At 45.6% G+C, this 12,568-nt stretch overlaps 1 protein-coding gene and 1 non-coding gene across 4 annotated transcripts; one reads left to right on the plus strand and one right to left on the minus strand.

Moving 5' to 3' along the window:
- Positions 1–383: 383 nt before the first annotated feature.
- On the minus strand, positions 384–6,762 carry B4GAT1 (beta-1,4-glucuronyltransferase 1). Of its 3 annotated transcripts, none has more exons than XM_083165739.1 (3): positions 6,697–6,762; positions 4,956–6,119; positions 384–3,259 (listed from the first exon to the last, which is right to left on the minus strand). In XM_083165739.1, exons 2-3 carry the CDS (start codon positions 6,033–6,035, stop codon positions 3,068–3,070), a joined length of 1,272 nt encoding a protein of 423 aa, XP_083021865.1. In that variant the 5' UTR covers positions 6,036–6,119; positions 6,697–6,762; the 3' UTR covers positions 384–3,067. The 3 variants fall into 3 exon arrangements, with proteins under 3 accessions (XP_083021865.1, XP_083021864.1, XP_083021863.1); XM_083165738.1 differs by having other exon boundaries at positions 6,674–6,734; XM_083165737.1 differs by having other exon boundaries at positions 6,600–6,706.
- A 240-nt stretch (positions 6,763–7,002) lies between these two features.
- Positions 7,003–7,084, plus strand: TRNAS-GCU (transfer RNA serine (anticodon GCU)). Its single transcript has one exon. It is a non-coding gene; the product is annotated as a tRNA-Ser (tRNA).
- Positions 7,085–12,568: the final 5,484 nt, after the last annotated feature.

The following is a 12,568-nucleotide window of genomic DNA, read 5'->3' on the forward strand; positions in this document are numbered from 1 at the left end:
TTGTAATGCTGATGTACGATCCTGTCACTTCTATGGCTATTCTCCTAACATTGGGGGTGGGTTGGGTGACTCAGAATGGCGCCTTCGGTCGCTCAATCCATGACCACTTCTTAATACAGTGTTAATACCCTTAATACTTTGGTATCTACCATGCTATCCTAATTGTCTATGACTGTGTCAATTGTGATACGTACTTGCAATATGTGTCTGATTCTCCCCATACTGGCTCTGGGAGTTTTGTTTTGTCTTTTTCTTTTTCTTTTTCAAAAATCTCAATAAAGAATACTTAATTAAAAAAAAAAAAAGAGGTTCCCTATCTTACCATCAGAAGGTGCTACATTACAGAGACGTTTCATTCATACTAAATAAAAGAATGCTAGTAAAGCAGGGTGGCACATTTTATTCCAGTTTCAGATACTGCTTCTTTTTAGTACAACAGAAAAGGAGGAAACAGGAAAAGGTAAAAAAGGAAAATAATGCAACATGTACAAGTAAATGAGGTATATCAATATAAATAATCCAATGTGCCTACACCCAGGAAATAGGCTTACCGATACATGTGAGTAGGTGATTATAGAAACGCCAATTGCAGAACAGGAAATGCAGGATGCCACTAAAGCAGTGGTTCCCAAACTATGCGCCTAGGCTCCCTGGGGTGCCTTGGGACACTTGCAGGGGTGCCTCGGGTTGGTTGTCCAGGACCAATTGAAATTATTTATGATCAATTATTTCTGGACAAAACCAGTGCTGGTGGCTGCCAATCATAAAATGTGTACAATCAGAACCAAATCCTGCTCTTTACCACATAACTGAACCTAAGAAGCACATATAAACACAGTCTACTTAATTTGATATATATAATTTTTGGGGGCCTAGGGGTGCCTTGGAAAAATTCTGATACTCTAGGGTGCCATGATTAGAAAAAGATTGGGAACCCCTGCACTAAAGGATAAAGTACACAGTTATAACACACATGGCCTTACAGAGATCAGGGGGTATATTTACTAAAGTGTGCAATTTTAGAAGTGGAGATGTTTTCCATAGCAACAAATTAGATTCCAGCTATTATGTTCTAGAACGGAAGTGGCCAAACCAGTCCTCCAGAGCTACCGACAGTTAATATTTGACAGGCCACCTGTGGAATAGTATTGGCAACACTTGGGCACCAGCTAAGTGTTTTGGAAAATATGATCTTAAAAGATCTACCAACACTCCACCCCTGTTCTTGAAGGTTTTAGAAAAGTAGAATATGATTGGTTGCTATGGAAACATCTCCACTTCTTAAAACCCACATTTTAGTAAGCATCCCCCTAGGGCTCTGAGTATATTACATTACAGTAGAACTCCAGCCACTGCTGTTCTTTCTCTTAGGTTCCTGTATCTTTGTATATTAAATGTATGGACTTTGACACTCAACAGTTGGAACATTGAATTGCGACTGTCAAGTTACTGTCGAATCAGGAGAAAACAACCCGGATTCCGACTGTCCGGACATTCCAACAGAAAATTAAATAAGTAAAACATTGGGGGGGGGGGGGAATACAGAAATAGACTGAGTGCTTCCAATTGGATAGTCTTTATTTTTGCTTTTCCTCTTGGTATATTTTGATACAATAGAAGTAGTGCACTACACTTCTCCTTCCTTAAGAGAATTGTAAGACCTGAAATACAGATTGACAGATATATATTTGTTTCCATTCTACTGGGTACACACCTGGCAATATATTAATTGTACAGCCGACTAACGATGTATCGTCCCGGCTGCCGGCTCATGTGTACACCAGATATGTTTGTGAACAATGTCATTTATGTATTATATAGCTTCCCTTCTGGACTTGTAACTTGGTGGGACTGCTATGCTATTACTGATGCCTGTCCTTATGTTTCCCCCCTATATCCCTATAGATTGTAAGCTTGCAGCAGGGCCCTCTAACCCCCAAGTCTGTCTTTTGTTACCCAGTTTGTCTTATCACTGTCTACTATTGTAAAGTGCAACGGAATCTGCTGCGCTATATAAGAAACTGTAAGTAAATAAATAAATAAATAAATAAATTTACAGATATAGGGGGGTATAAAATCTGCCACTGCTATTGCCGACGAGGGAAATAGTGGCGGCTCCCTATTCAATGCTGCCTTTAGCGACAGCATTGAAGCAAGATCACGGCAGTATGGGTCTGACTTTAGAAGCTGTCGGGCCCGTTCTGTCGATAATGGCCGTGGATTGTCATGATCCCAGCCGCAGATCATCAATCCACGGCCGTTTTCCCGACCATGCCCCCTTTGCGCTGATCCCCTGTTGTTCTGAAGTCGATCAGACCCAAATGGGCCAGGATCACGGCTGTCGGGAGAGATCGGCAGCCGTGATCCTGGATTGAATACCTCCCATAGTGTGTCAGCTGTGCAGCATGGTTCCATCTGACTGTAACAGACAACGGACCGATATGCTGGCCACAGGAAACAGTCCAAATGATATTGCTTACAAAACAAAGTCGAAATCATCTGATTGATTGGCCTATCAGGCAGCTGGCCAATTCATCATTTAGGTTTGTAGGTTTGTACCCAGACTTGGGGAGACTAGATGTGATCTGATGCAGACAGCTATCTGTATTCTAAATTAAATTGTTTCCCATTATACTATTCATTTAATATTGAAGTTTTCTAAATCATCCCAGCTCGTTTTCATGTACTTCTCTATGATCTTTTCTCATTGGCACTCTAGTCATTCCAGGATTCTCTTAACATGTATTAACACTGTTGCTGAACTATAACATCCGGACAGGACAGTGTTACAGGAATAAAGTTGGTCAGGTGACTAATAAATGATCAGGCAGCTCAGAGCAGATGGATACAGTGTCAATGTTTTAATAGTCACACAACAATAAATAGATATATTAAATTACATTTTATTCTATGCTGCAACTAGTTGTAGATTTGTTGCCCATATGTCCTTGTGTCATGTCCTTAGGTGACTATTCCTAGAGATACTAACCTTCATTAACCTAGGAAAACATGTGCAGTGTCCCTTCTTTAATAGTTCTGGCTCTGGTACAGGTAAGGACTGGAGTCACTAACAGCGTCTTGTGGATTCGGGGTACTTCATTTTCAGTTCTTCCTTGAAGCCTCTGTAAATTAGACGGTTCCTTTTGTTCTCTTCTTCTTTCTGACTGTGGAAGTCTCCAGGTAGTTTGTGGCCCTTATGCAGCAGAAATGCAGAGTCCAAGACTGCAAATGAGAAGCCAGCCATGTTCACCTCACAAGCCTAAATGGGAAAACAATGAAAACAATATATTAGAGGATATTGTTTCTGTAATACCTAAATTACACATGTAATCCTCAATCGTATCAGCAAGCACATGCTGAAGAGCCTTTTACTACCGCGCAACAATGCAATCACAGACATGGGGCCTGATTCAGATGTTTCCAGCTTCTGAGCAATACATGAAGATGCAGCACTATCGCAAACAGGATGCGGTCAATAGTAATTCGATCAAACACTTTTGGTCGACAGTAAAAAGTGAACACACGAAAAAGGTCAACATGGGTTTTAAAAAAAGTTGGTTTTAGAGTGAGATTATAATAGTGTGCACGAAGCATGGCAAATGAAGCGATCCACGCGAGGGGACGTGAAACACTTTTACGATGTCCATGTTGACAGACACTAAAAAACCAACATCAAAAACTATTGCTTGTGTTGACCTTTTGACTATAAGCACGTTGCCCTTTTCCACGTGTCAACTTTTTGAACTGTCGACATCATTACTTTATGACATACCCATTGCAAACACACAGCCCATGGAATGTCTGCATAAGGGACTGGATCAGCCAGGACCAGGAAGATGCAAACTATGTATAAGAAGCCCCCCTGTTTTGTTGAATGGACCTGGTTGCTGGTCCACCCCCCAAACGCTGCAGCATGTAAATCATTCTGGACATTCCTTGACTACTGTCATCTCCTACTTTCTGGCCACCCTGTAAAATACCTCTTTCCTCTCCAATCAATCCTCAATGCTGCTGCCCGGCTCATCTTCCTCTCCAAACGTACTATGTCCATCTGCCCTCTCTTACAACCCCTACATTGGCTCACCTTCCCCTTCAGAATACAATTCAAGCTCCTCCCACTCACTTACAAAGCCATCACCCATTATGTTATAGCATTATTTACACTTCAAATCATGTATCTGAAACTGCAGAAATACTGCGCATACATATGTGAGATATTGCATGCAATCATTCGAATTCGGCCACATCTGGCCGATAAATCGAATGATTGCATGCATTTTTAAAGGGGACATTTGACGCGATGCGCAGGCACGCCGTCAAATGTTGCATCGAATTGCATGAGCAATCGCATGTGGTCTTTAACCACATGCGATAGCTTGAATGCAATCAGCGCCGGGTTCGGGGACCGGAGCTGGTGGCGGGGAGCAGGTACGTACCTGACTGGCCGTGGAGCTGGGGACTGCGGTGGAGGGTGTGAAGAAGCGCTTTCAGGTAGCGGGACTCAGCAGCAGCAGCAGATGACAATAAAACACTGGACGGCTCTCTGATTGGCTGAGGCCGCTGAGAGAGAGAGCTCTCTCAGCCAATCAGTTGCCGCCTGAATGTGAGGCAGCTGATTGACTGAGAGAGCTCTTTCTCAGAGGCCTCAGCCAATCAGAGGGCCATCCAGTGTTTCAAAGTCATCTGCTGCTTCTGCTGAGTCCTGCCGTCTGAAAACTCCACCACTCCAGTCCCTGCTACACAGCCGCCACGCCACCCCTCTTCCAGCACCTGATGTCCATCTCAGATGGCATGCAACATCAGGTGCTACACTGGGCATTGCGATGTCCGAGCACATCTGATCGCCTAAGTGTATGAGCACCATTAGTAAGTTCTCAATGCATTATAAGATTAGCCCTTGCATCTGTTTAACATTATACATGTTTGGATCCATACAAAAATGTGTTAGTCTTTACCTGGCTGATTCTATTATATCCATACTGCTTGAACCTCTCATCAAAGGCTGGCACTTTTTTATTCCCAATATAAAAAGGTTCCCATGGAGCTCTCCACTCCACAATGTAAGCAACTTCCAGTCTGCCAGAGTTCTCCTTGTCTGGCAAGTTTAGCCATACTGAATAATTAGTAGGTGCTTGGCACCGTGGACATAATTCTTCATAGAATGCTCGCACCTCCCCGACCTGATACAATCGGAGCAGTTCCTCTTTGGTGCCAGGCAGTCGGCGAGTGTGTCTAATTTCAAAGGCAGGTACCACAAATACCATATGTGGATCTACACCTCGAGCAACCAAATCCAAAAATCCTGACCGGAGTCCTTCACTAGGTACCATATCAATGTCCACCACTAGCGCAAAGGCGGCACTTCCAATACCTGACCTAGCCACATTCCTCAGTAAGTTGTTGGGGTAAGAAGCATTACCAGCATAGTTGACTATATTTGTGCCCATGCCTGCTGCCTTTGCAAACACAGCCTGGCATGTACGCAGACGGGCATACTCTGCACGGTCTTCTAGTTCAGGAAAAATTGCCATATCTCCGGATTGGCACACAAGATGAAAGGATACCCTCTGCCTCACAGCTGGACACAGCTGGGCAAGACTATAGGTTAACACTGTGGCAAGCTTTGCTTGAGCAGCACTAGAGGCAAAGAGCGCCAATGAAATCCTTCCATCCCAACGTTGTACTAGTTCCTGCAGATGCCACAGGTTACTAAGGCTAGCATGGGAAGCCAATAACACATCCAGATGTTTCGACTGCCCCTCTTCATGTGCCAGTAGATTACGGTAAAGCCGATACTGTCCACTTGCATCTAGTATGCCACCAGTAGCCAACATGGATTTGAGGTAGTCCTTCAGCTCCCTCTGCCATCGCGGCTCTGTATGAGGAGTGCCATCAAGCACTGGATGTGCTGACCTTTGCTGTTGTTGTCCATGTAGGCTGGAGAGAAGCGATAGATAGAGGAGCTGCAGAAGAGCGACAAGGAGGAGGGCGACAAGGACCACGCGGAAAAACGAGCAACGCACTGCAGTGGGCATTGCCTGACGCTAATCGCTGTTTCCAGCCCCCTATGTATTGTCCGGTCCTATCCTTTGCATTTGTGGGGCTTTATTAAACAGGGTCTGAAAGAAAACAGCATGAAAGCCATTAAAATGCAGTAACAATTACAGTATAACGATAAATATGTACAAATAGCAAAGTAGGCTTTACAATCCTTAAAATGCTTTGCCAAGTTTATATTTCTATTATAAATGTAAAACATGACAATTATATGCATACATATATGATATATAAATACACACACACATAAAATCTTCATAAGAATTCTATTTACACACTACTTGTATAAACTGAACAATATCCATCCGCATCATGTTTTCAATGGGAAGTGCTGAGCTATGCTCTGTACAGCTGCTAATAGGAATAATCCTGGTCACAACAGAGCTTGCACTCTATGCCCATCACCTAATGGTGAATATTCTTCCCCTGACATCACCTATTATACAGAGAACAGCTACTGTAACCCTGCTTAGTGCAATAATCAGCATTTGACCCGCATACACCCAGTGGCGAGGTGTAAGTAGAGGCTAGTAATCCCATACACGGCTAACGCAGACTGTAGCGGCTAGGCAGCGGTGTACGCGTCCAGGATTCGCATTTCTCAGGCACACACTACCTGCCATGATGACGCCTACCTACATTATTTCCCATAACCCTTCATGAAACGCAACAGAAAGCTCAGCTGTGGAAATGCTAAGTGCCCGCCAGGGAAGACAATGCAGCACACTCACAGCGCCATCTGCAGCCCTGGAAGAGCACATTTCCACAGCAGTGGCCGTGAATGCATGTAATGTATATAGATTTAATTATCTTGGATTGGAATATAGAACGCACAGACCCTGCAGTACACATTTTAGCTATACGAGTTTAAACATTATTTCTCCGTTCTCCATGGATCGGTCTGATCAGGGTATATAAGAAAGCACTGAGATGCTGTATGTACATGACGAGGTGGCCGAGTGGTTAAGGCGATGGACTGCTAATCCATTGTGCTCTGCACGCGTGGGTTCGAATCCCATCCTCGTCGTTCACTTTTGGACATTTTTATTTTGCAAGTGTTATTTTACTTCAGTGATTTTTTTTTTAGTTCTGCTTCCTATTACTGACCAGTAGAATTAACAAAATAGAATATTGCTATCTCTGCTAAAATAAGACTAAAGGTGACGATACTTCAGCTGGCAGCAGCAAATCATTTGCAAGAAAATCCAATCAAATGAAATACTCTGGGTCACCTGAGTATGGGTCATAGGTTGACCACTATTGATTGACAGGCCATAGGTCGACACATGAAAAAGGTCAATGTGCCTTATGTCCAAAAAAGGTCTTTACAAGCAATATGTCGACATGGAATAGGTCGACTGTAAAATGGTTAACATGATTTTTTAACCTTTTGGTGTCTATGTCGACATGGACAACATATAAGCATAGTTGCCTACCCTCCTGCATTCTGCAGGAGACTCCCTGAAATAGCAGCAATCTCCCCCTCTCCCTCATTAGTCTAGAAATCTCCCTCATTTCACCTAGCCCACATTACACTGATACATTTTTTTTGGGAAAAAGGAATGAGAGATAGATACATTTACATTGAATCATCAGCACCATTTCCCAGCACTTTAGCAAGTATAGTCTCTTACTAACTTCATTGGGGCTCATCTACATTTGAATAGAAATAATTTTAAAAGATTCATCTCAGATGTAACAGTACACACCCACGCTTCTAGGTGCCACATTCACAATCTCTTTTCACAATCTCTCCATATATCGAACTAGACACGCCCTTTGGGTGGAGCATGACACGCCCCCTCAATAAGGCGCTGTGCAAAATTCTATTTCCAACAATAATCTCCCTCAAACTAGTTATCAAAAGTAGGCAAGTATGCGCTTACACATCCGCTCACATGCGCCCGAACAGAGGAAAAATCATTCACTCGAGGTGTTTACACCTGTGCATGCCACTGCCCGGCTCCTGCTGCCCGGCCCTGCCTCCTTCCCCCAGCTGTGTGTGTGGTGAGACCTTGTAACGCCACGCCGTACACAACCAGGTTGCCAGGGGCAGTGCCGGGCAGCGGCTGATAAGACTGTTCAGCAGCACTGCGCGGACCTGGGGTTACAGTTGTGGTTTTTTTTCGGAAGCGCTCCCCCAAAAAAACTCGCCCAGTGGGGAGCGCTCTCTAAAAAAAATCCACCACTGAAGGGGTTAATGCCATCTTTCGGTGGCGTTGTAATACAGAAGCCTATAGGCTTCTTTTCTCAATTTCTCCAGAAATGTATCTAATCACATCCTTCCCAGCACCCCCTGTGGTTGCAGCACATGTGTCCATTGTCACAGAGGACAGGTCTCATCGGGAGAGTTGTCCTTTTTGATACTAATTGCCTATGTAAGTACATATCTGATCAGCAAGTATGCAATAAGAAGCGGGTTTGTGGATGCAATTCTCTATGGCATGGATGGGGAACCTTCGGCCCTCCATCTGTTGTTGAAGTACAGTATACATACCATAATGTATAAATTTATTACATACACACACACACACACACACACCACTTTTACACCAACATACTTACCGATCCAGGATCCAGCGCTGGTCTCCCTCCTGCATAGACGGCTCAGCCCGCACTGACAGTGCTACACAGGCTGAGAGCGTGATTGGCCGATACGTATCCATGGAGACGCATAGCTCAGCCCTGATTAGCTGAGCTATGCGTCTCCATGGAGACGCATAAGCCCAAGATGCTCTCAGCCTGTGTAGCGCAGGGAGTCAGCGCTACACAGGCTGTTATGTGTACCGGAGAAAGACGGTTCAGCCCGCTGTCAGTGCAGGCTGAGCCGTCTATGCAGGAGAGAGACCAGCGCTGGATCCTGGATCGGTAAGTATGTTGGTGTAAAAGTGAGGTTTGTGTGTGTGTATGTAATAAAGTTATACTTCTCTGTGTGTGTTTTCTTTTAACATTCTTTTTACAGGTGGACTACAAGTCCCAGCGGGTCCATTAATGCCCCGCATGCTGGGACTTGTGGTTCTCCAAGTCCCAGCCTGCGGGGGAGGTCTGCTGGTACTTGTAGTTCTCCTGTATAAGCAATGTTAGGATTGACAGAGTTAACCCTATCAGGCCGGCGTCCACTGGCCATGGACGCCGGTGACAGCCCTGGGCTTCAGCCATGGAAGGGTGAAGCCTGGGGGGGGGACCCATTTATTGGGGGGGTCCCCACTCCTCCAGGTACCCCGTCCAAGGCTGACCAGCCACGGTGGTCATGTTTCGGCCGGGGACCTTATGTAAACTGTGAGGTTATCAGATTCACTGTAAATCTGTAATTACTATATTTTATTAGGTGTAGTAATTAATGTACTATTTTAGTCCGTCGGTACCCTCTTGTTCTCCATATATGTCTATATACCCCCTATATGTGTGTGTAGTTCCAGATCATATATTATTAGGCTGTATAATCCCACCTCAAATGTAATGTCTGTATTTCCCAGGACTTTATTCATGTAAGCATTGTACCATTGGCAATCTCCACAGGGGGGTTTACAATTCTTTGTAAACCTCTGGGCTCTAGCAGACTTTGTGGAACCGGCCACCACAGGGGGTGATCAGCCCATAATGTAATCAGCCGATTATTGTTCCTGCTGTTTACATGAGGGGGATAGCTGAAGGACAATCACCACAGGGGGTGATCAAATTCCCCTACTATCAACAGGAAGGTTGTCCACAGGGGGTGACCACCACATAATGTAATCAGACTGTGTTTTGTATATTGTGTTGACTCTGCTATGCATATCTTGGCCACTTCCAGACTTTCTGGAACCGACCCCAGCAGGGGGCAGAAGCAGATGGGCAGCAGCAGTACCTGGGAGGGGGGATAAACCTGACTTGAATCCACCAATAGGGATTGAGTGCAAGCCCACTGATGGTATGGAGAAGCGTGGGAAATAGGAAGTTTTTAAAATGACTGGCACACAAGCCAGGAGGGAGAATTGATGGACTGTCCTGGACTAAGAGGTTATGCTCTGTCTAGGTATCGTGTGGACTTATATGCTATCACTGCTGTGTGGATTAAGTGATAGTTTGTGCTTTGGACTGTGATGCTACAAGGACTTTGCTACCCGGATGTTTTTATGCTACCATTTGCCTCTTTTTCCTGTCTTCATCTACTTTCGTGTGCTGTGATAAAAATAAACCATATTTTGGTTTCATCTGCTCGGTGTCTGAGTGATTGAGGAACCTCGTACCCTCACATTTGGCGGCAGCGACAGTGGGATCATTCAGACACCAACCATCGAGCACAGAAAGCGCAGAGAACAGAGGATCAGACCATATGTAAGGAAACGGAAAATGCAATAAGGTGATGTTCAGCAAGTGAGCAGGTGTCATTCCTGTGGAAAGGGAAAATGTTTCCAAGGAAAGAAAATCGATGCCTCAAGACCCCTGTAGCAGAGGAGCTCAGGGATGGAGGTTCTTCAGTGTATCGGCAGGCTGGGAAGCCGGATCTGTTATTTATTGTCAGGAAAATGCATTATATCTGGAAGTACTGGGAAGACGCTCAGCAGATGGTCAGCGGGTGGAGAGTATCCAGCATACAGGACAAGTTGTGTTACCTGGGGGATGCATTTCTGCACTGTAAAGGTGAGGCCACCTCTTGGAATCTGTTGGGAGAGCCAGAGTTTGTAGAATTTACAGAGGAAGTGATTGCTACAGTTACCCAGATGCTACAAAGAGGACAATATTCTGAGGCTGAAGGACAAGTCCAGAATACATTGATGCCCCAGATAGAACCAGAGGAAAGGTCTAGAAGGGGGCTACTGCAATCTGGGCAGACAACCGAGGGGTCTGCCACAGAATTAAGTGTTACTGCAAGAGAAGGGTCGTTGTCAGGGGGGCCCCTAACTGCCCTTGAAGAAATGAGTATGGAGGAGCTGATAGCAGAAGGTCAGCTGCGAGGTATACCCATCCGATCCTGCACTCGCGGGGAAATCCTTCAGCAGATCCTTCACGATCAGGGAGATCCTACAAATGCATTTGCTGATTATCGAGCATGGATCCTCCATTACGGTGCACAGTTGAGTGTGTGGGAACAATTGCAGTGTCTGGAGGAGTGCTTCGTGGTGGCAGAGGAAGAGGCGATTGATCGGGGGCTCCTGGATACCCCAGCATGGCAAGATCAGTGTCGCAGGGGGCGTGATGAAAGGCACCGTTTGCAATTGCTTCTCCCCCATCCTAGGGAGGAAGCTGCTCAGGGTTCTCTGCAGGGGGAGGTTATCCCCAACGTGAAGGAAGTGAGGCCTCTGAGCCAGGCACCCCGGGAGGAGCTGCACTACTGCTTCCCTTTTGCTGAGGTGGGAGATGCAGAGCTATTAACCTACTGCCAGGGGATCTATGAGGACTGCGCCCAGGAGGAGATCACCGTGGTTAGAGGAGTATCCAACAACATCCAGGCCACAAGCATACCAGTCGCAGATGATGTCGTGTTTCGGGCTGCCCAGCATACTCAGCTGGGGAAGGAGGCTATCGCGGAGAAGGAGCTGTGCGCAGAAGTAGCTGCAGGTGAGCATCTGGCTTTTAAGGGGACAGAGCTGACACAGCCTGTCCTGCAGCCACCAGCGGAATTGTTTGTGATGGAGGGTCCCTCCTCAGCCCTGGACATTGAGACCAAATGCTGGACTGAAATTTGCCATGCCCCTAGTTTGGGTTTGGGGGAGGAAGGACATGACGGGGTGGTGGAAGTGCCAGGGCCAGAGCCCCTATATTGGCCTGCTGTTTGGCCCCTGGTCCTTGGGCAAGAGGGGGAGGTGGAAAGTGGTCCCTGCCCCATTGTGCCCGAGGCAAAAGTATTAGTAGGTTACAATGTTGCAGAGGGGGGGTACCCAGAATCCGAAGAAGAGGAATCGCTACATCCCTTGTTAGTTCCAATGTATGACTTAGACTGTAATCATGCCCTTGCTGGTTCTGCAAACCAGCCGCCTTTTACAAGATGGGTTTGGTATGATGTCACCCTGTGGGACTCAGGTGGTATATCCAAACCCCAGATTCTCGGCTCTGCATCCCGCTATTCCAGGTTGTTATTGGTTCCTGAACAGCTGGGTACCGGGACTACAATAGTAGGGGAAGGAATGTGAGGTTATCAGATTCACTGTAAATCTGTAATTACTATATTTTATTAGGTGTAGTAATTAATGTACTATTTTAGTCCGTCGGTACCCTCTTGTTCTCCATATATGTCTATATACCCCCTATATGTGTGTGTAGTTCCAGATCATATATTATTAGGCTGTATAATCCCACCTCAAATGTAATGTCTGTATTTCCCAGGACTTTATTCATGTAAGCATTGTACCATTGGCAATCTCCACAGGGGGGTTTACAATTCTTTGTAAACCTCTGGGCTCTAGCAGACTTTGTGGAACCGGCCACCACAGGGGGTGATCAGCCCATAATGTAATCAGCCGATTATTGTTCCTGCTGTTTACATGAGGGGGATAGCTGAAGGACAATCACCACAGGGGGTGATCAAATT

This window comes from Crinia signifera, chromosome 11, assembly GCF_055691185.1.
Source record: "Crinia signifera chromosome 11, ASM5569118v1, whole genome shotgun sequence".
Classification (NCBI taxonomy): domain Eukaryota; kingdom Metazoa; phylum Chordata; class Amphibia; order Anura; family Myobatrachidae; genus Crinia; species Crinia signifera.